The 20993-nt window shown below is 38.4% G+C and overlaps 1 protein-coding gene across 1 annotated transcript in view; it reads left to right on the forward strand.

Moving 5' to 3' along the window:
* BICC1 (BicC family RNA binding protein 1) overlaps window positions 1-20993 on the forward strand; it is a 367817-nt gene that overhangs the window by 244717 nt on the left and 102107 nt on the right. Inside the window, 1 exon segment of the mRNA XM_007958861.1 lies at window positions 20242-20247. Within this exon segment, the coding sequence (XP_007957052.1) occupies window positions 20242-20247 (6 nt within the window).

Genomic DNA, 20993 nt, shown 5'->3' on the forward strand with positions numbered 1-20993 from the left:
TAAGTTGTTGAATTCAAGGTAATTGTTTTGCTATTTTCAGTGCCTATGCTTAAACTGCCCCCTGGCTGAACACTCCTCTCTTCATGTAGTTCCATATAAATATTTTTCAATGAATACTATTTGCAAAAACCCAAACCTGTTACTACTGAGTTGATTCCAACTCATAGTGAGTCTATAGGACAATGTAGAACTAACCCATAGGATTTCCAAGGCTGTCTCGATGGCACATAACAACAACAACAACAACAACAACAACAACGTTTACAGAAGCAGATGGCTACATCTTTCTCCCACAGAGTGGCTGGTGGGTTCAAACTGCCAGTCTCTCACTTAGCAGCTGAATACTTTAACCACTGCCACATCAGGGCTACTTGAATACCTACCATCTTAAGCAAACCAAACCAAACTCAATGCCATTGAGTCGGATCTGACTCATAGTGACCCCCTCCTTGGGCTTCCAAGGTGGTGTCACTACCAAAGTAGATTGTCCAGACTTCCTTCCAAGGAGTAGCTGGTGGGTTTGAACCGCCAGTCTTCTGGTTAGCAGTCAAGTGCTTTGGGTAGGGCAACCCTGATAATCATCAGCCCCAAAAGTTTGGGGAGAAATTATATAGTGAGAGGTTATTTTTTTCCTGATATCCTCTCTTTGTGTTCTCTTATCTTACTTTTGGACTCCCTTCTAAGCATGTTATTAGTAATCTTGTCACTCCTTTATTTCAAAATCTTTAGGCTGAATTCAAACTAGGGCCCTGTTCCCTCTCTATCTTTTAGCCATTACCCCGACTCATACCAGTTTGCAGGATTGGAAAACAGACTTTGAGAGGGAGTTTAATGAGCAAGCCACTTGGAGAATGAGTTTGGGATCAAGACCTGTGGAAACACTGCTGTTGTTGTTGTTATGTGCTGTCGAGTTAGCCCCAACTCACAGCGACCCCTCCTTGGGTTTCCGAGGCAGTATCACTACGGAAATAGGATTGCCCAACCTTCCTTCCGAGGAGTGGCTGGTGGGTTTGAACCGCCAGCCTTCTGGTTAGCAGTCAAGTGCTTTAGCCACTATGCTACCAGAGCTCCTGTGGAAACACTGCAAAAAAAAAATATATATATATATATATATATATATATATAATTAAAAAAAAAAAAAAAATATATATATATATAATTAATATATATATATAATTAAAAAAAAAGAAAAAGAAAATGACCTGTGGAAGGAAAGGAGGACCAGAAAGCATGATCAGATAAAGTCCCAATGAGAGCCACTGGGCTATTCTACATTGGAGTGAGGGGTTATGGCCTTGGATTGAATAGTCACCACATGTGGCTATACCTAGAAGGAGGCACAACCAAGCAGAGCAGTTATCTTGAGCAGAGGAAATCCCCAAAGAAGGATGACATTTGAGAGCTCTTGGCCAGCAACACTCCCAGCATCCTTGGGGAATTAGCTCCTGATTCCTTAAGAGGCATCTGGTTGGATCATCACCATGTCAGCCACACCGTCCCTCCCCCGCATGCCTGCTCTCTTCTCCAGCCATGTTTTACTTCTCCTTGTAGCCTCCAGACCTTTGTATCGATTGTGTCTTCCACCTAGAAACTTCTTGTTTTCTATTTCTTCCTACTTTGTCTTCTTAACTTTTGTTCACACTTCCGATCTTATCTCATAGATCTCTTCTACAGAAAAGCTCCCACCGGACTAAACTCCTTGTTATTCAGTTCCAAAACGAAAACAAAACCAAACTCACTGCTGTTGACTCAGATGGACTCATAGCCACCGTTCCTTGGTTTTCCGAGGTGGTATCTCTGTGGAAGTAGATTGCCTAGTCTTCCTTCCAAGAAGATTGCCTTCTGGTTAGCAATCAAATAAATGCCTTAGGCACTACGCCACCAAAGCATCCTGTATTTGTAGTATCTATCACACTTGTAATTGTTTGCTGTCTTCATTCCCTATTAGATAGAGTGAAGCTGTATGAGGCGTGATGGTGGTATGTATGAGGCATAATGGGTAGTCAATGGTACATTTGTAGGCACTTACCAAATATATATATTGGCTCACTAATATGCTGACTCCACAGCATTTTTAATTTGTTTTTATTGTTTTGATGAACAGTACTTCCTTCTGTCATAAAAAAAAAAAAAACCCAGTTTGAACAGTGTGCAAAGTTCTGTGATTGAATTTGATACTTGATTTATTCAGTTCTACATATGCTGTTTTTTCTTAAGTATCTTATTCTTGTGAAAAATTAAGTACTAAATAACTCAGGTGAAGCATCACAGAAGTGAAAATATTGGCCAGTCGAGAATATTTATAATTGACTAAATTTCCTTAAGAATGCCATCTTTCCATTAGATATTTCTGTGATTTTCTGGTGCATTTTTAAAAAAAATCTATGAACAAAAGAACAAATCATAAATTTATTTCTATTAAAGAGAGACTTGCATGAAAATAAATATGTATTTTAAGTTGTTGAATTCAAGGTAATTGTTTTGCTATAGAATAATTCTTGCATTCCCCAAAGATTTATTAAAGGACAGTACTCTTTTTCTTTTTCTGCCTTTATTCAATAAACTTTTATTTAGCAGTTGAAAGTCTAGAAAGGGACAGTACTCTTTATTGATGATTACCTAGTACTTGACAAAGAGAGGTGAGCTGAGCAGTAGTAGAGAAATGTAAAAAGAATGCTTTTTTTAAAGCATAACATAATTCTCATGTTCAGCCAGGATGAGAACCATTGATATGATGGAAGAAGTAGAGAAAATAGAACTGGATTTTAAGAACTTTTGCTTCCCAACAGTTTTCACACGAACTGCACTACTGTTATCTCCCTTGTTTGTATTTGAGATACTATAAATTTTAGCTTAACAGACTTCTTTATTCTGAGAACTGAGCTCCTTCTAAGTTGAGTTTATAGTTCTGCCAAATTGAAAAAAATATGTATATGTATATACACACATACAAGGAATCTCTGAGTGGCACAAATGGTTAAGCAATCAGTAGCCAAAAAGTCAGTGGTTCAAACCTACCCAGGAGGCATCTTGGAAGAAAGGCCTTGTGATCTCCTTCTGAAAGATCATAACCATGAAAACCCTATGGAGCATAGTTCTACTCTGCAACATGAGTGGCCACGATGATTTGGAATCGACTTGACAGCAACTGGTTTACACATACAGAGGCATGTGTGTGTATATGTGCCTTTATAAGAAGTGTTTCTAAGGATATGTGCCTTTATAAGAAAAGTTTCTAAGGAAATTTTATCAGTTTTCCCTTTATAAAGAAGTAATCATGAGGAACCTGTACATAGACCAAGGAAGAACACGCTCAACATTTCTCAAGCTGAAAGAACTGCTTTTTTAAAGAAAAAATTTCAGAGTTGAGTTGCAATATTGAAAGATTCTATGGGCAAAATATTGAATGATGCAGGAAGCATCAAGAGAAGATGGAAGGATACACAGAGTCACTGTACCAAAAAAAATTGGTCGATCTTCATCCATTTCAGGAGGTAGCATATGTTCAAGAACCAATGGTATTGAGGGAAGAGGATGAAGCTGTGCTGAGGGAATTGGTGAGGAACAAGGCTTCAGGAATTGCCGGAATACCCATTGATATATTTCAACATATGGATATCCCACTGGAGGCACTCTCTCAGTTATGCCAAGAGATTTGGAAGACAGCTATCTGGCCAACTGACTGGAAGAGATCCATATTTGTACCCATTCCAAAGAAAGGTGATCCCACAGAATGTGGAAATTATCAAATAATATCATTAATATCACATGCAAGTAAAATCTTACTGAAGATAATTCAAAAACAATTGCAGCAATATATTGACAGAGAACTTCCAGAGGTGCAGGCTGGATCCAGAAGAGGACATGAAACAAGGGATATCACTGCTGATGTCAGATGGAGCTTGGTCAAAGTAAAAAATACCAGAAAGGTGTTTACCTGTGTTTTATTGACTATGCAAAAGCATTTGATTGTGTGGATCATAACAAATTGTGGATAACGTTGAGAAGAATGGGAATTCCAGAACACTTAATTGTACCCATGAAGAACCTGTATATAGACCAGGAGGCTGTTGTTGAAACAGAAAAAGGGAACACTGCGTGGTTTCAAATCAAGAAAGGAGTGCGTCAGGGTTGTATCCTTTCACCATACTTATTCAATTTGTATGCTGAGCAAATAATCTGAGAAGCTGGACTGTGAAGAAGAACATGGAATCAGGACTGGAGGAAGATTCATTAACAGTCTGCGCTACACTGACAACACAACTTTGCTTGCTAAAAGTGAGGATGACTTGAAGTACTTACTGATGAAGATTGAAGAATACAGTCTGCAGTATCAATTACGTCTCAATATATAGAAAACAAAAATCCTCAAAACTGAAACTATAAACAGCATTACAATAAATGGAGAGAAGATTGAAATTGTCAAAGACCTCACATTGCTTGGTTCTACAATCAGTAACCAATGGAAGCAGCAGTCAGGACATCAGAGGACATATAGCACTGGGCAAGTCAACTGCAAAGGACCTCCTTCAAGTGCTGAAGAGCAAAGATGTTGCCTTGAGGACTATGGTGAGCCTGATACAAGCCATGGTATTTTCAGTCGCCTCATATGCATATGGGAGCTTGACAATGAATAAAGAAGACCGAAGAAGAGTTGATGCTTTTGAGTGGTGGTGTTGGTGAAGAATGCTGAAAGTACCATGGACTGCTAAAAGAACTAACACGTCTGTCCTGGAGGAAGTGCAGCTGAATGCTCCTTGGAAGCGAGAATGGCCAGACTTCATCTCACCTATTTTGGTCATGTTGTCAGAAGGGATGATTCCCTGGAGAAGGATGTCATGCTTGGTAAGGTGGAGGGTCAACGAAAGAGGGGAAGGCCCTCAAGGAGGTGGATTGACATGGTGGTGGCGGCACTAGGCTCAAGTGTAGCAAGCATTGTGGAGCTGGCTCAGGACCGGGCGGTATTTCGTTCTGCTGTGCATATGGTCACTATGAGTTGGAGATGACTCAATGGCACCTAACAACAACAAGAAGAAACATAATTTTGATAACTTCTTTTAGCAGTAAATTGGTATATAGATCTAAAGTTAAGGGCTCTTGTTCTACATCCTACATTGGCGAGTAGCAACTGAAGTCTGAAAAGTTTTCAAGTGGCCATCTAAGATGCATCTAATGGTCTCCTAGCATCAGAAGTGAAGAAGAGTGTGAAAAAACAAGGGCATTTGGAAGCAATCAGCCCTAGGACACGATGGCCCTTGAGATCAGAAGAACTAGATAGTACCCGGCTGCCAATGCCAACCACTCAGGAAAGGATCAAATCTGGAGATCCTGGATAGAGTGGGAGGGAAAATGTGGAACAAAATCCAAAAACTCAGTAATGACCAGAATTACTAGTCAGATGGAGTCTGATGAGACTCCTAGTACTATGGTCCTGGAATGCATTCTGCACCTCGAATAAAACTCACTCCTAGGGGCTGGCCCTCAGCCCAATGGTTAACAAGATGTACATGTAGACCACTCAACCCAGGATGATGCACCCACATACTCCATGGTAATATATCCCTTAGAGCAATAATAGACCATGGGGCACCAGAGGGGCAACATTCAAATTGCCGAAATGCAGGACAAACAGGAGTGCATAACTATGAGGGGCACAGGGGGAGGATTACTGGACAGGGAGGGGAGGAGACTGGGTTAGGGTTGGGCATGGTAAATGGGGAGTGAAACTAAATGTACACATAACATTGAATGTAAAACAAGCTCTTTAAATAAATAAATAAAGTTAATGGCTGATATTCAGTGACCTGGTGAAAGAAGAATATTCCTTTGAATTTGACAGTTTGCGCTAGTGTGGTTATTTGCTCTTTCACTTCACTTGGTCTAGTTTGTTGGTAATGCATTGTAGCTTATGTGAATATGTGGGTGGCCTAGGACATCAGAGGGTTTGGATTTGAGTCCTCATCAAGCTGTGTCTAGCTGGGTTTGCTTAACCTCTTTAACCAGCTTCCTTATCTGTGAAATAGGAATAATGATTCCTACTCATAGGTTGGCTTCAAGATTAAATGCAGGAATCTACTGGGAGTGCCCAGAGCAGTCCTGGCACTAGGCTGTCAGCAAATGGTAGCTATTATTATTATGACCAGTGCCTGGAAATAGCATATGTTTTTATTTCACAATTTCAAAGTTAATTTTTGAAATGGAGATTTATTTCCCCATTGAATTTTAAAAGTTTTATACACGTATAAAGAGAAGACTTGTTATAATTTAGAAATTATATTTTGGAAACTTGTGAGAATCTTAAAATTTTTTGGCTATTCCCTGAAAGTCTTTTGACATTTAAAAGTTGTCAAGACACCATCAGGTATTTCAAAATGAGATCAAATCTGATTCATTTGGATAAAATCTAACAGTTTCTGAACTTATTTGTTTGTGTTAAGCCTCTTTGTTCCCAGTATTTTCCTAGATCTTACTTACTTGTGTATGTGTGTTCATCTTTGTATGTATATATCAAGAGAAGCTATGGAGTGACTGAAATTTTGGTGGGAAAAGCTCTTTAGGAATTAGTCATTTTAAAATCATTGTTTATATCTTTTCACTTTTGTTCCCAAGGTTTAATGGTTCCACAGGATACAGTTGAGAGCAGTGTGCCATGAGGGTCCACAGAAGTTGTGACTAACTCATTCTGGAAGACCTCATAGAAGAAGTGACATTTCAATTGGCTTTGAAGGATTAATTGTTCGCCAGATGGAGAAAGGGATGGGTGTGGGGTGGCTTTTACAAACCAAGGGAGTGACACATGAAAAGGCAGAGCCCTGAAAGCACATGTATTTCAGAAACAGAAACTAGCTCCTGGGACCATCAGGAATTACAGTGTGAACACTGCCTCGAGAACTATGCAAAAATCATCTCAAATAGAGAGGGGCATGCCAAGATACTGGAAAAGGAGTTGGGATCAAATTGAGAAGGGTATGCATCCTAAGAAATTTGTTCTTTCCTGGATGACAATGTTCATATTTATATTTCAGAAAGATTTCTAGGTGGAAGATCAGCTGAAGAGGTCAGAGTAGAGTGTTTGGAAAGTTTTGTCCATGATCCAAGTTAAAGATGAACTGTGGTAACAGAAATGGGAACAAAAGAGGTCAGGAATGAGATAGTAAAATCTGTAAAAGCTGGAACCTGCATAAGGTGGAAATCTGTCAGAGAAGGAAAACTCAAATATTTCCCACTAAACAAGGAGATAGGTAAGTGGTTAGAGTACACCCTGTCACAGGCAAAACACTTGTGAGACCTGGGAAAACAAGGCAGTCCTGTTGAGGTTTGGTTCTCACTGGTTTCCCACTATTAGGCAATAGAATTGATTACAAAAGAAGAGGGGGTTTGAATTTATATGGGATGTTTATGATATAGCATAAGCTTTAAATAATACATATAAACTTCATGACAGCCCCATGACATAAGTTAGTATTTCTCAACTGATTTTTTTTTTTTTTTTTTTTTTTGGAGAAATATTAGTACATTCCTTAAAAAGGGATACTATAGGGAAATATTTGGGAAATAGTAGATTAAACAAAATGAAATAGTTTTGTTCTAATTATAGTATTTCTTATAATCATTAGCTTAGTCATGTGTCTTGTGACCCAAGAAAGCAAGATAGAAGAATTCTGCAAAACCTATTTATAGGTAAAGCTTGCATTTTTGTTATTTATTTATTAAAAAAAAAAAAAAAAACTTCTTAAAAGACTAGTGAGAAGGGTTTTAAATCTTTACTATACAAACTGCGAAACTGAGACTTAATATAATTAAATATTTTGCTTAAGGGTTATATAACTAATAAGAAATCCTTTATAATTAAATTCATACTCTGTTTTGCATTAGGCTGGTTCCCTATTGAGATTTTTGGATTTAGGGATTGAATTTAGGAGAACAATCAAGGTTGTTGTCTCTTTTAACTGAAATAGGAAATGTGAGCAAAGGAGCAGTTCGTGTGTGTGTGTGTGCCCGTGCGTGAATGTGAATGTGGAATGGGTGATCATTTAAGCTTTGAATTTGTTGCATTCAGGTACTTGGTAGAGATGTCCAGTGGACAGCTGGAATACCAAATTATGCAAGGTACACTTCTGGACTTGACAGAACTGTAACTTTTTCTCTTGTAAAACGGACCATTAAAGTTTAGATATTCTATTTTCTTATGGCTTTAAATAAAAGTTTCTAAACTTATGTCCAAAACTGTTAAAATAGTTACTTTCAAAGCTTTTATTATTCTCTAGATGCAATTATTACTTCATGTGCAAGTATCCTATTTCATTTTGTATGTGTACATTTTGTCAAACTGTCTGGAGAAAGCTTCAGGGAGGAAAACATCTTTAATTACTTTTTTTTTTTTTTTTTAAAGAAGAATCATATTCTCCAGGTCATAGGCAGTATTTTAAGGATTTCTTGACACTAGTAAGTGTCCATGTAAATGAATTGTTTTATCTCAGATGTTCTGGTGGCATAGTGCCTAAATCATCTGACTGCTAACCAGAAGGCTGGAGATTCAAACCCACCAACTACTCATTGGAAGGAAGCCTGCGCAATCTACTTCCATAGAGATACTGCCTCAGAAGCCCAAGGAGGGTCACTATAAGTTGGATTTGACTTGACAGCCATGAATTTGGTTTTTTGGTTTTGTATTCTCAAGAGTTGTTCATCTCTGCCATGAATTTACCTGTATGCTTTTAAAAATTCCTATTCGAGTGGTGTCTGAAACAGTTTGGCTTGATATGCTTAAAGGTTTTGAATATTGTTAGGTTAATTAGTCAAAATAAAAAAAATCCTTAATTTTTCTACTTTTCCTTCCATTCTCAAAGTTGTCATCCAAGTCACTTTTGAGAACTAGCTTTTAGATCATGACTCCCAGACTTAATTGATCAATATTCTTATGGAGAAGTAAGACTTTGGAGCACATAGAGTAAATCTCAAATAAGCAATATGAATATAATAGTTATGTAAACTCAGAAATTACTCTTGCCAAGTGGAGACTGGTCATTGTTTTGTAAATAGTTTACTCTTTGAGGAAGATTCAGAGGGCATTTAGGTGGTGGGTACCGTGAGAGCCAGTGTAGGGGGCACAAAGCGTATTCATGGAAGGATAAGTACACTTGTTTAGCTGGAGTATGGGATTCATAGAGTAGTGTACTTGGAGATAAGTTTAAAATAAGGTGACTTAGGGTTGGGTTGGGAGCTCTGGTAGCATAGTGGCTAAGGTACTTGACTGCTAACCAGAAGGCTGGCGGTTCAAACCCACCAGCCACTCCTCGGAAGGAAGATGGGGTAATCTACTTCTGTAGTGATACTGCCTTGGAAACCCAAGGAGGGGTCGCTATGAGTCGGGGCCAACACGATGGCACACAACAACAACAACAACAGGGTTGGGTTTGCGGAAGCCTTTGTTATTTGATTTCTTAAAAAAATACAATGTCTAGATCTCTCAGTGAGCTCTGCTATGGTCGTTGTGTTTCTGTGGACTACTTTGAGTCAGTTAGGCCAGTGAAACTTGAAAAAATTGTAAACATATGCTTCCAACTAATTGGGAATAAGGTTTCCTTACTTCTCTCCACTTGAATTTTTATTTCTTTAATATAATTTTCTGGGGAAAGTTTTTTGATATGTTAATAATGATTTCCAGGTAAATATAAATATGGAGTTAGCTGAATTTCTTTTAAAGTACCACCAGAAATAAAAGAAGAGACAGCAGCTGTAAATACAGATGCCAACCTTCTCAGCTCTGGTCTTATACACTCTAGCTTTGGTGCATGCTCATTGTGTATACTTCTGTTTCCATGGCTACCTGCTAGGCAGCAGAATTTTCTAAGTTGGTATGCTCTAGTGTCAGAATCTTTCATGGAGAGGTAATTCAAGTCTTCTCAAAGGATGAAGTCAATACCTTTTTTTTTTTTTTAAGCAGCTGGGATTATATATTTTTAAAAAATAAAAGTGGTTACTGCAGTTTGGATTTCCAAGTTATAAGTAAAGCCAGACGTTAAGGCAGTGTTTTAAGGGGTTTGAAATTTTGGCATTCAAATGGTTTCTTCTAGATGGTTCCCATGACAACAAAACTTAGTACAGGTATTAAGTATCATCTTTGCTGTGAAATGTTCATGCTACAAAAATTTCTTCCATCCTTAATGTAGCCCTAATAAACCAAAACAGAAGAATTTAGCTTATTCAAGGTGTCACATGGACACATATTTCAGTGACTTTTTTGGTTCAGAGCTTAATAAAATTGTGATTCTACATGAACTATTTAGAAAATTGAACGCTTGGTGTTTTGTGAACTTAAAAAGAAAAAAAAAAGTAAAATTTATGTTGTCAGTGGGACAAACATTGTTTTGTGATAGAAACAACTGAATTTCTTAATCACAGCAGAAGATTGCAGTCTTAAATTATGCGTCTTTCGTAGTATAGTTAAACTCTCCCAGTGTTCTGGCACACCTCCACCCAAATTTTCCTGCCAAATAAACATATAATATTAAGCTAATACTTGAGAGGAGCTCCGGTAGTTCAGTGCCTAAGGCATTAGACTGCTGACAAGAAGGCTGGTGGTTCAAACCCACTGGCTACTCCTCGGAAGGAGTGTTGGGCAATCAACTTCTGTTGTGCTACTGCCTTGGAAACCCAAGGGGAGGGGTTATTATGAGTCAGATCCGACTTGACGGCAGTGTGTTTGGTTTGGTTTTTGGTAATACTTGGTGAAGCCATAATTTTATTAGAAAGATAAGATTTTTTTAATAATAGTTTTTAATGTCTAGTTCATGGCCATTGTAGTGTTTGTATTTTTTTAAAGCTTTGTAAAGGACTAGGCTGGTACTCAGACATGATCAATGAAGTGCTGTCTAAGAAATAAGCTGTCTATTCATTAACCATTATCTCTTAAATTTCAGTATAGCATCTTTACTCTAGAAGTGACAATTGTTCTTCGTGTGTTTATTTACAATTGAATTTTATTGGTCATTTTGGGAGAAGGGTAAAATCTTAAATTCAATGATAAACTTTTATGATTTTGCATCTCTATCCTTACGTGGTTGGGCAATCCTACTTCTGTAGTGATACTGCCTCGGAAACCCAAGGAGGGGTCGCTATGAGTCAGGTTTGACTCGACGGCACATAACAACACAACAACAATCCTTACATTGAGTAAGAAGGAGATAATTCATTGATAAAATCCCCTTTGTCAAATTCATGTCTCTGGTGTTCAGTAGCAGGATGAAGTTTCAAGGAGTAGAGTTGATACAGAAAGGCATATCAAAGCCAGGTACGGGGGTGGCACATGAGGGATGCCAGGGTAACTTTATAGGAACTGAACCATGGAAACTAAGTTGCAGAAAATGGATAGGGTTGGTGGTCTGGAAGAAATGAGAAAGGTTGACCAATTGAGAGATCATACAAGCATGTTTTTATTTTGTTTACTTCTATAGATTCAGTCAAGCCTTGAATTAGATTTTCTGTTGTCTCCTGATATGACTCTATTCTACTACATTCATTCTTGATTAAATATTACAACAAACTACTTTACTTGCATTGACCACATGATGACTCGAATCTCTACCACAAAACTTTGATCTTAATCACGTGATGTGGTTCCCATAAAGTATCTACGTAATATTATGTCTTTCACAGTATAAAGTACTAAGGTGTGGACACTGGAGCCAGGTCAAACCCCAAAACCAAACCCACTGCCATTGAGTGGATTCTGACTCATAGAGACCCTGTATATAATAGAGTAGAATGGCCTTATAGGTTTCAGTCCTGTATCTACCACTTACTAGCTCTGTGACTTTCTGCAAATCATTAATTTCTCTTGCCCTACATCTATGAAATGGGTATAATCATGGTATGTACTTCATAGGATTATATAAGAATTAATATATCAGGTTTGTCTAGTGTGTTTGTTTTCTAATTTTTCTGTCACAAATTTCTACAAATTTAATGGTTTAAAGCAACACAGATTTATTATGGTTCTGGAGATCAGAAGTCCAGCATGATCCTGGGCTGTAATCAGTAGGTCCGCGGGAGAACGTTTCCTTCTAGAGGGTCTAGGGAAGTGTGTTTCCTTGCTTTTACCAGCTCCTAGAGACTACATTCTTTGACTCATGGCCACCTTCTTCCATCTTCAAAGCCCTTTTTCTGTAGTTACATCTCTCTCTGACTCTCCTCTTTGCCTCCCTCTTTCACTTTTAAAGACCCTTGTGATTGGTTACATTAGTTCCTCCTAGATAATCCAGGGTAATCTACCTATTTTAAAAGTCAGCTGATTAGCAGCCTTAATTCCATCTCAACCTTAAATTTCCTTTGCCATGCAACCTAACAGATTCACAGGTTCCAGAGAATAGGATTTGAACATCATGAGAAGGGGGGCATTATTCTCCCTATCATAGTCTATCCTCTGGCCCCCAAAGATAAGCTTATATCCCATAGGCAAAATACATTCTCCTCATCCAATAGTCCCCAAAGTCTCATTCCATCACAGTGTTATCACAAAGTCAAAATTCTCATCTAAATTTTATTAGCTCAAAAGTACCACATCTCACCATCTGAGTCATCTAAATTCGGTATGGATGAGACATGTGTGCAGATGAGCTGTTTTATTAATCTGTTTCCTGCCTGTACACTTTCTGGGGTCTAGCTGCTTTCTTTTACACTATCTCTGTCTTTTTTGTCCAAGTTAATAGTGTTTCTGATGTTTGTAAATTCTGAAGAACCATGTGGGTCTCTCATGTATGTCATGGCAATTCATTCCATTAGATAAGAGGATACTCCTCTCCTCTTTCCTAGATAATCCCATCTCTGTTTTTGGCTTCCCACATTCCTTGCTTTATAGTTCCTTTCCTTCATCTTGCAAAGCAAGCAACATTGTATCTCTTTGTGCCTTTGTAGTTACATCTCCATTTTTAAAGGACTCTACAGGTAACACTGAACCCACCTAGATAATCTGACTATTTTTAAATTAGCTGATTAGCAACATTGATCTCATCTGAAACCTTAATTCTCCTTTGCCATGTAACCTAAAATATTCTCAGATTCCAGATTAGGATGTGGACATCTTTGGAGGGTTATGATTCTACCCCCTTTCTATTTTCATCTCATGCTAGCCTAGTGCAATAGGGTAGATGTTTATAGATTTCTTTAATTCTGTTCTATTTTGAAGGTGATATGTTGGTCATGTTGTCAGAAGTGACCATTCCCTGGAGAATGCTTGGTAAAGTGGAAGGTCAGCGGAAAAGAGAAAGTCCCTCAACGAGATGGATTGACACAGTGGCTGTAACAATGGGCTCAGGTGTAGCAAGGATTGTGAGGCTGGTGCACAACTGAGCAGTTTCATTCTGTTGTATATAAGATTGCTGTGAGTCGGAGCTGACTTGAGTGTACCTAACAACAACAACATGTTACCACAGACAGATGAGAGGGGCTGAAGAGAGACAGACATGGGAAGAGTAGTGCTGACATTATTGTTTGCAGCTTCACAGAGATCATTCCTTTGTCATATTTTTGTGGCAATCCAAATTGGCAATCCTGTTTGGTTAGTGCCTCTGAAAGTTTGTTAGAAGCAGTTAAGAAGAGAGGGACAGTACTATTTATCCACTTATCCTTGGGAGGTTTGTTCCTACTGAAACTTACTTCTTTGCTTGCATCCATAAAATATGACCTAACTACATCAGATACTACAATTTAGAATGGGCAGAGACTCAAAACAAAATGAAATGTATTACCATTTGGGAGATGCCTCACAGTTTACAAGTGTTTTCATAGAAAACCTGTTGGCGTTTTCAGTAATAAAGCAGCTTCTTTAGACAGCAGAGGAGTTTCTAGAAATTTGCTTGCTCATTGTTTCTGCCAAAGAGAAAATGGGCAAGAAAAACACCTGTATTATTCCTTGGCAGTGGTATGATTGATGGGAAGGAGAGAATGAATGAGTAGATGAGTTTACAGATTTGCAGGTAAGAAAATTGAAGTGAAGAACATGATGGCTGCCTATTGATTACAATTGTGTTTCTGTCTCAGTCTGGTTCTCTTTGTTCCTTGCTCTGAATCAGTTGGCAAGATTGGGGCAAGAGAAATAGGCATTCCTTCCCTTTCCTAAACTGTGGCACCAATATATTCAGTTAGTGTTTTCCAGCAGTATGTACATTTACCAGCATACTCAATGATTATATTTAATAAAGGGGTGGTGGTGGAGGGAAAAATCTGTTCTGAGTTCATAAGTTACTAAAGAAAAAAATGGTTGTCAGCTGATATGTCAACAGCAGCAAAATAATTCATTCTCTCTTGGAAAAGTGAATGCCAATAACAATAGCCTGATTCTGGCAACAGAATAGTACTGGAGAGGGTGACTTTCAGCTCTTGGCTCTCTGCTTTCCCTCCAATTCCAAAGGACATTCTCCCCAGCAACAGAAACCAAGTGATTTATTGTTGCTCATGTCAGCTGCTAAGGTTTAAGGGGACCACACAGTGTGGGTGGTGAGCCAGGTCTGTCTTCCTGTGTCTATAATCACAAGGAGATATTCTTTTTAAGAATGAGAAATATATTTGTTTGTTATTAAAGACTGTTCAGATGCTGTAGAGAAGATTATCTTCAACCTTGGGATTCCAGAATAAAGTTGCATTTAATAAAAGTCAAAGGAGCTCTGGTGGCCTAGTGCCTAAGGCATTACGTTACACTAACCAGAAGGTTGGCTGTTCAAACCCACCAGCCACTCCATGGAAGGAAGACTGGGCAATCTACTTCCATAAAGGTTTACTGCCTTGGAAACCCAAAGGGGGTTGCTGTGAGTCAGAATTGACTCAATGGCAGTAAGATTTTTTTTTTTTTTCTGGTTTAATGAAGTCATGGTCATTTCCATTACTGTCTTCATTACTCTCAAATCTTGTAAAATCAATTAAGTGAAGAAGGCTGACCCTCCACTTTACCAAGCATGATGCCCTTCCTTTTCCAGAAACTTGTCCCTCCAAAGTACATGAGACAAAGGTTTTCCCTCCTTTCTTCTAAGTAACATTCTGTGCTTCTCTCAAGATAAATTTATTCATTCTTCTGGTGGTCCATGGCATGTTCAATATTCTTCACCAACACCATAATTCAAAGCCTTCAGTTCTCCAGTCTTGCCTATTCACTGTCCAGCTTTCATGTGCATATGAGGTGACTGAAAATACCTTGGCTTGGGTCAGGCACACCTTAGTCTTCAAAGTGACATCTTTGCTTTAAATAGTAGTTTAAATAATAGTACACATCAAATTTAAATTCATTTTATTCATTTACTCAAATTGAGGAATTTTTGAGTGTTTCCTGTGTGTAAGGTAATGTTCTAGGCATTGGGGACATAGAAATTAATAAAGAAGACAAAATTTTTGTTTTCATAGAGCTTACATTCTAGTAGAGAAGATTCATACTATAAAGAAAGAAAATAATATTTGACACAATGCCCAGCTTGGGCTGTAACCAATACATAATTGAGATTCTTGCCAATTTGCACTGATGGCATTGTTTTGAGCAATAATTTTGTTACTTTTCCTATATATTTTGATCTCCAGTGAGATTCAGATATGAAAATGGGTCAATAAAATACCTTAAACCAATAATTCTTTCTTTGTGGTCTTACACATGTTTCAGAATTATGTTTATGCATTGATAAAGAGTCATAAATATTGTATACTGTGGTAGTTCAGTTTGTGTGTCAATTTGGCTGGGCCTGGTTGAGTGACTGGGCAGTTGGATGTAGTATTCCCCATGATGAGACTGGTAATCAACTCCATGGTAGAATCTACTGTGAGCAGCTGAGTAGCTAGCTGCCTTAGGGAATGTGGTCTGCTTCCTGTGTATAAGCAGATGCCTTGGGAAATGGTCTCTAGCTTATAACACACTTAGACCCTGCATGTAGCCGTGTCATTGTTCAGCAGCTTACCATCCTCTGCCAACCTTGGGACTTACAATGGACTTGAATTAATGGTCTGCTGTGTGGTTTGGTAACATCGGGACTGTGCCTTTTTACTTGTCAACCTTGGGCTTGGTAGCCTCAGCAGCCAGCAGCTGTCTGAGTGAAGAAAAGCCTCTAGCTTCAGTGGGCCGGGAGCTGGAGGCAGAGCTGAAGCCCAAGGCTGAGGGTTTTTCACTCAGCCCCTAGAGCCTGGCACTTTGAACTCAGAATTAAAACCTCTAAACTGTAAGAGAATAAACTTCTATTTGTTAAGGCCATCTCATTTGTGGTGTATTCTTGTCAGAGTGGCACTAGGTAACCAGAACATACCTATCCTGGTATGGCGGAAAAATATTTTATTGGGCAGCAGAAGACCTATGTCTTAGTTGAATTTTAGTTTTAGTTTGATTGAATGATCTTGTGAAGGGTCTTAACTTCTCAGCAATATGTAAGAGGTTTTATTACATGAGTGGTTCTCAAACTCAAGTGTGTATCATTAAAACACAATTTTCTGGGCCCTATCCCCTGAGTTTCTGATTCAGTTGGTCTGTGGTAGGGTCTGAGATTTTTCATTTCTGACAAGTTCTCAGGTGATGCTGCTGCTGCTGGTTCAGGGACCACACTTTGAGAACCACTGCATTACATCCATGTGGAGGCCCTTCCAATTCCTCTATTATTTTTAAACTCTGAGAAAGGTTTACAACTCTTTGAGCTAGAATTGGAAGATTCTACCAAGTAACAGTTTGGCCAAGATGTCTACTTAATATCAGGGTTGCTTCGAGGAAGAGGTTCAAAAAAAAAAAAAAAAAAAGAATTTTTGAACACTTGCATATGGTCACATGAATTGATATCCATTTAACTTATTTTGTATGGCTTCTCTGGGAAAATTAATATAGTCTAAATGCCAAGGGTAGAGATCATGATTGTTTATGATTTCCTCCTCTTTATACCCTGAATCCACATATGCAGTAGGTCCTTGATACTGATCTCTTTAGTTGACATAAAAATAGAGATCATCTTCCTAGGTTGCTTTTGGTTTTCTGCTATTTAAAATTAAGAAGCATTGATTCTACTGGCTCTAAAACAACCAGCTGCCCAGCCACTCAACCAGGCCCAGCCAAGTTGACACACAAACTGAACTACCACAGTATACAATATTTATGACTCTTTATCAATGCATAAACATAATTCTGAAACATGTGTGAAACCACAACATACTATTTCTATTCTATTTCTGCAAACTATGGTGTTAACTATTTCTGTAGAGATTCCAGTAAACCCTTCCTAGATATTTTGTCTGTCTCCTCCCTTGAGTATGAATGTGAAACAAAATAAACAAATCTATCAATATCAATAAAATAAAAGTTCAAACTTTTGTTTCCCATTCCATGTAATAACTTGGCTGCATAATTTGATATAGTTCAAGACAGTTTTCAGATATGACTTTTACAGGGCATCCCCCAAAGCTGTGATGTTATTAGAATGAGTTTTTTTAAAGTGACTATTCATTTCAACCTATGCTTATGAAATACCTACTATGGATCTACAAAGATATATTTCTGCAATTACTTGAAGTCTAGTCTTTTAATAGGAGCTCTAGTAGCATAGTGCCTAAGGCATTTGACTGCTAACCAGAATGCTGGCGGTTCAAACCCACCAGCCACTCCTCGGCAGGAAGATTGTGCAGTCTACTTACGTAGAGATACCACCTTGGAAACTCAAGGAGGGGCCGCTATGAGTTGGAAACAATTCAACAGCAGTGAGTTTTGAGTTAGTCTCTTAATTGGATAAGGAAGGTTTACAAACTACAGTGTCTAAGGAGCTGGGCATGCAACAATCAAAAACATGATTTTTTTCCCCAAAAAATGTTGGTTTAAGTAAAAAATAAACAAAAATAAAAACATGGTGTGGGCCAACAAAACCTGGGTTTATCAGCTCAGTACATAAGACATCAGACCTTTTAACTGTAACTTTTAAAATATGGATAGTATAGGCATAGGAAGGAGCCCTAGTGGCACAAAGGTTAGGTGCTCCATTGCTAACTGAGGGGCTCTGCAAGAGAAAGACCTAGTGATCTGCTTCCATGAAAATTACATCAGAGAAAACCCTATGGGGCAGTTCTACTCTGCACACATGATGTCACCATAAATCTGAATTGACTCTGTAGCAGCTAACAAGGACATAGACTTCTCAGGATGGTGAGACAAGACCGCATCTAGATGCAAATATTAGAGAAGGTGGTATTAGGGAAGGTGATATTTGACATGGACTTTGAAAGATAAAGGTTCAAAATCTAGAACAATATGAGAATAATGAGTTCTAGCAAGAGAGAACAGCATGAGAAAATACAGCAGGGACATGTAGTAAATGTTTAGAACATTGTGAACAGTTTATGTCTAACTATAGGACAGTAAGAATAGTAGCTAGTAAGAGAGAAACCTTTAACTGGTTGGGATTCTGTTGTGTGGAGGTCATGGTGGCCTGTGGGAAAGCTTTGTACTCAGTTTGTTATGTGTTGGAATCTCCAGTCAGGGACAGTTAGTTTGTATCTGAAATATATTTATGCCCTATTTCATCAAATCTAAAATGCCATCAGTTGTAAGAAACATACGTAGCACTAAGGAATAAAAATGCTACCAATTACAGGTTCTTGTCATTTGGAATTATTTTTCACTTATTATAAATGTTCTTTTAAATTTGTTTGGACAGGAAAGAATGTGAGAATATGCACCTGTGTGTCCCAGTTTGGACATATATAAGCAATGCACTGTGTCAGGACCACCCAGGACCAAAAGCTGTCAATTTTTACCTGTCCATTTTAAGGTGCATTAGCACTTTATTAGTATTGGAATGTATATTTTAATGATCAATGAAATATGATTGATTAGATAGTCTACATAAACCAAAACTCATAGCGACCTCCAGTTGGGGTTCTGAGGTGGTAAATCTTTACAGAAGTAGATTTCCTGGTCCTCCTGGAGTGGCTGGTGGGTTTGAACTGCCAGCCTTCTGGTTAGTGATCATGTGCTTTAGACACTATACCACCAGAGCTCTTTTAATAGTCTACATATTGGATATTATATATTATGCTTCTGCCCATTAACTGAACTGAGTGGAAGATTGTTGAAACTAAATGTCTCACATTTGACTGTTATCACTTGCAAGTGAAGATTTTTGTTCAGAAAGACCTAAGTTCTAGAAATCTAAAGAGGACCTGCCTTTTAACTGGAATCAGTTTTTACTGTTTTGAAGCCATAAATATTTTGTTACATGAAAGTTTCTCATTGAACACAGCTGATTTCTATTTGGTGTTTGTATTCTTCATTGGAAAAGTCTTTTGTTTCCCAAGTTTTCTTTCTCTCTAAAAAAGAAACGTTAAAACTTAAAAAGTAGGAGAATAGCCCTGGTAAATTAATTGTTAACCACTGTACTGATGGGTAGGTTTGAAATGGAAGATGCACACACCTACATCAATAGCCCCAGGAGGCCTGCAAGTTCGCAGGAACTATTCTTAATTCAGGAAAGCCAGGAAGGACCATAGGCTCCAAGTTAAGGTGGTTTTTCTCACTCCCTTAGTATTCTTTCTTTTTAAAAATCATCCATGCTCATAACTTATTTGAAATCTCCTTTTTTTGTTTCTGTACAAGTAAACTCAATCTAAGATAAGTGGCCCAGTTGCTAAGACATTGATCACAGCCATTTCTTCTTTAAATTTTATTGTGATTTGGGTGAAAGTTTAGGGAGAAAATTCATCTTCCATACAACAGTTCACATATACTTTGTCTCATGACATTGACTGCAGTATCCCACAATGCAATAGCCTTTCTTCCCACTTCCTCTCCATAGCCACCACTTCCCTATGTCCTTCCCTCCCATGGACGTCTGTCCCCCACCTGTCTCCCTGTGCATACACAGTCCTATTCTCCCATGATTGATCTCTCCAAGGAGTGTATCTGTTGTTGTTGTTATGTGCCATCGATTTGGACCCAACTCATAGTGACCTATCTAATGTAAATGTTCAGTTCATATGCCTGTCTTTTGTTTGGCTGGAAGCCACAGGAGTGGGTTCAGTTCCAAACGTGAAGGGCAGCTAGGGGCCGTAGTCTCAGGTGTTCCATCAGGCTCTCTATCAGACCAGCAAAACCAAACCAAACTCACCGCTGTTGAGTCGATCCCAACTCATAGCAACTCTTCCTTTGGTTTCCGAGCAGTGCACCTGGTCCCTTTTTTTTTTAATGATTTTAAGTTTTGTTCCACATTGTTCTTCCACTCTATCCAGGATCTGCGGCATAAGATCCCCGTCTGAGTGGTTGACAGTGGTAGCCCGGCACCATCTAGTTCTTCTGGTCTCATAGTCATATAGGCTTACACCCATCTCTTAATGTCTCTACTGTGGTGAGTCTGATTGGTTTCAGACAGCTTAGTGTGTTATCAATTTTGATGTTACTGATAAATATTTGTAATAAAAATTTAGGTTAGCAAAAAAGTATAAGCCATAAATTTCCTTGAGTTTAACCAAGATCTGGGATACATTTTCTATTTATGAAGAAACAGGTAGCCCCTGACTTATGACGGGATTCCATTTCAATGACTCCATCATTAATTTGGTTCTGATGGAAGTTTAATACCTCAGTTTTTTAAAGTTATTATTGCTTTTATTATCAGTATCTTTATAAATATGATCTTTATTTGTCTGTTGGGGTGGAAATATTATGTATAAATTTCCAGATATATTTTAATACATACATAAAAAATACACAAATCATGAAAATTTACTCCGTCCAAGAAGATTGGATGTGTGGCATTTCATCAGTTGTGGCAAGACCTGTATGTGTTGGAGGTTCTGGAGCACCTGGATTATCCCTGGACCTGGGAATAGTGCTCATAGTCAGAAATTAGTGAGTTGTTGTTGTTAAGTGCCGTTGAGTCATTTCCGACTCATAGCAACCCCATGCACAGCAGAACGAAACACTGCCTGATCCCGCGCCAGCCCCACAATCCCTGCTATACTTGAGCCCATCATCGCAGCCACTGTATCAATCCATC

The sequence above is a fragment of the Orycteropus afer genome, unplaced genomic scaffold (assembly GCF_000298275.1).
Source record: "Orycteropus afer afer isolate SDZICR_OR568_19922 unplaced genomic scaffold, OryAfe1.0 scaffold00016, whole genome shotgun sequence".
In the NCBI taxonomy this organism is placed as follows: domain Eukaryota; kingdom Metazoa; phylum Chordata; class Mammalia; order Tubulidentata; family Orycteropodidae; genus Orycteropus; species Orycteropus afer.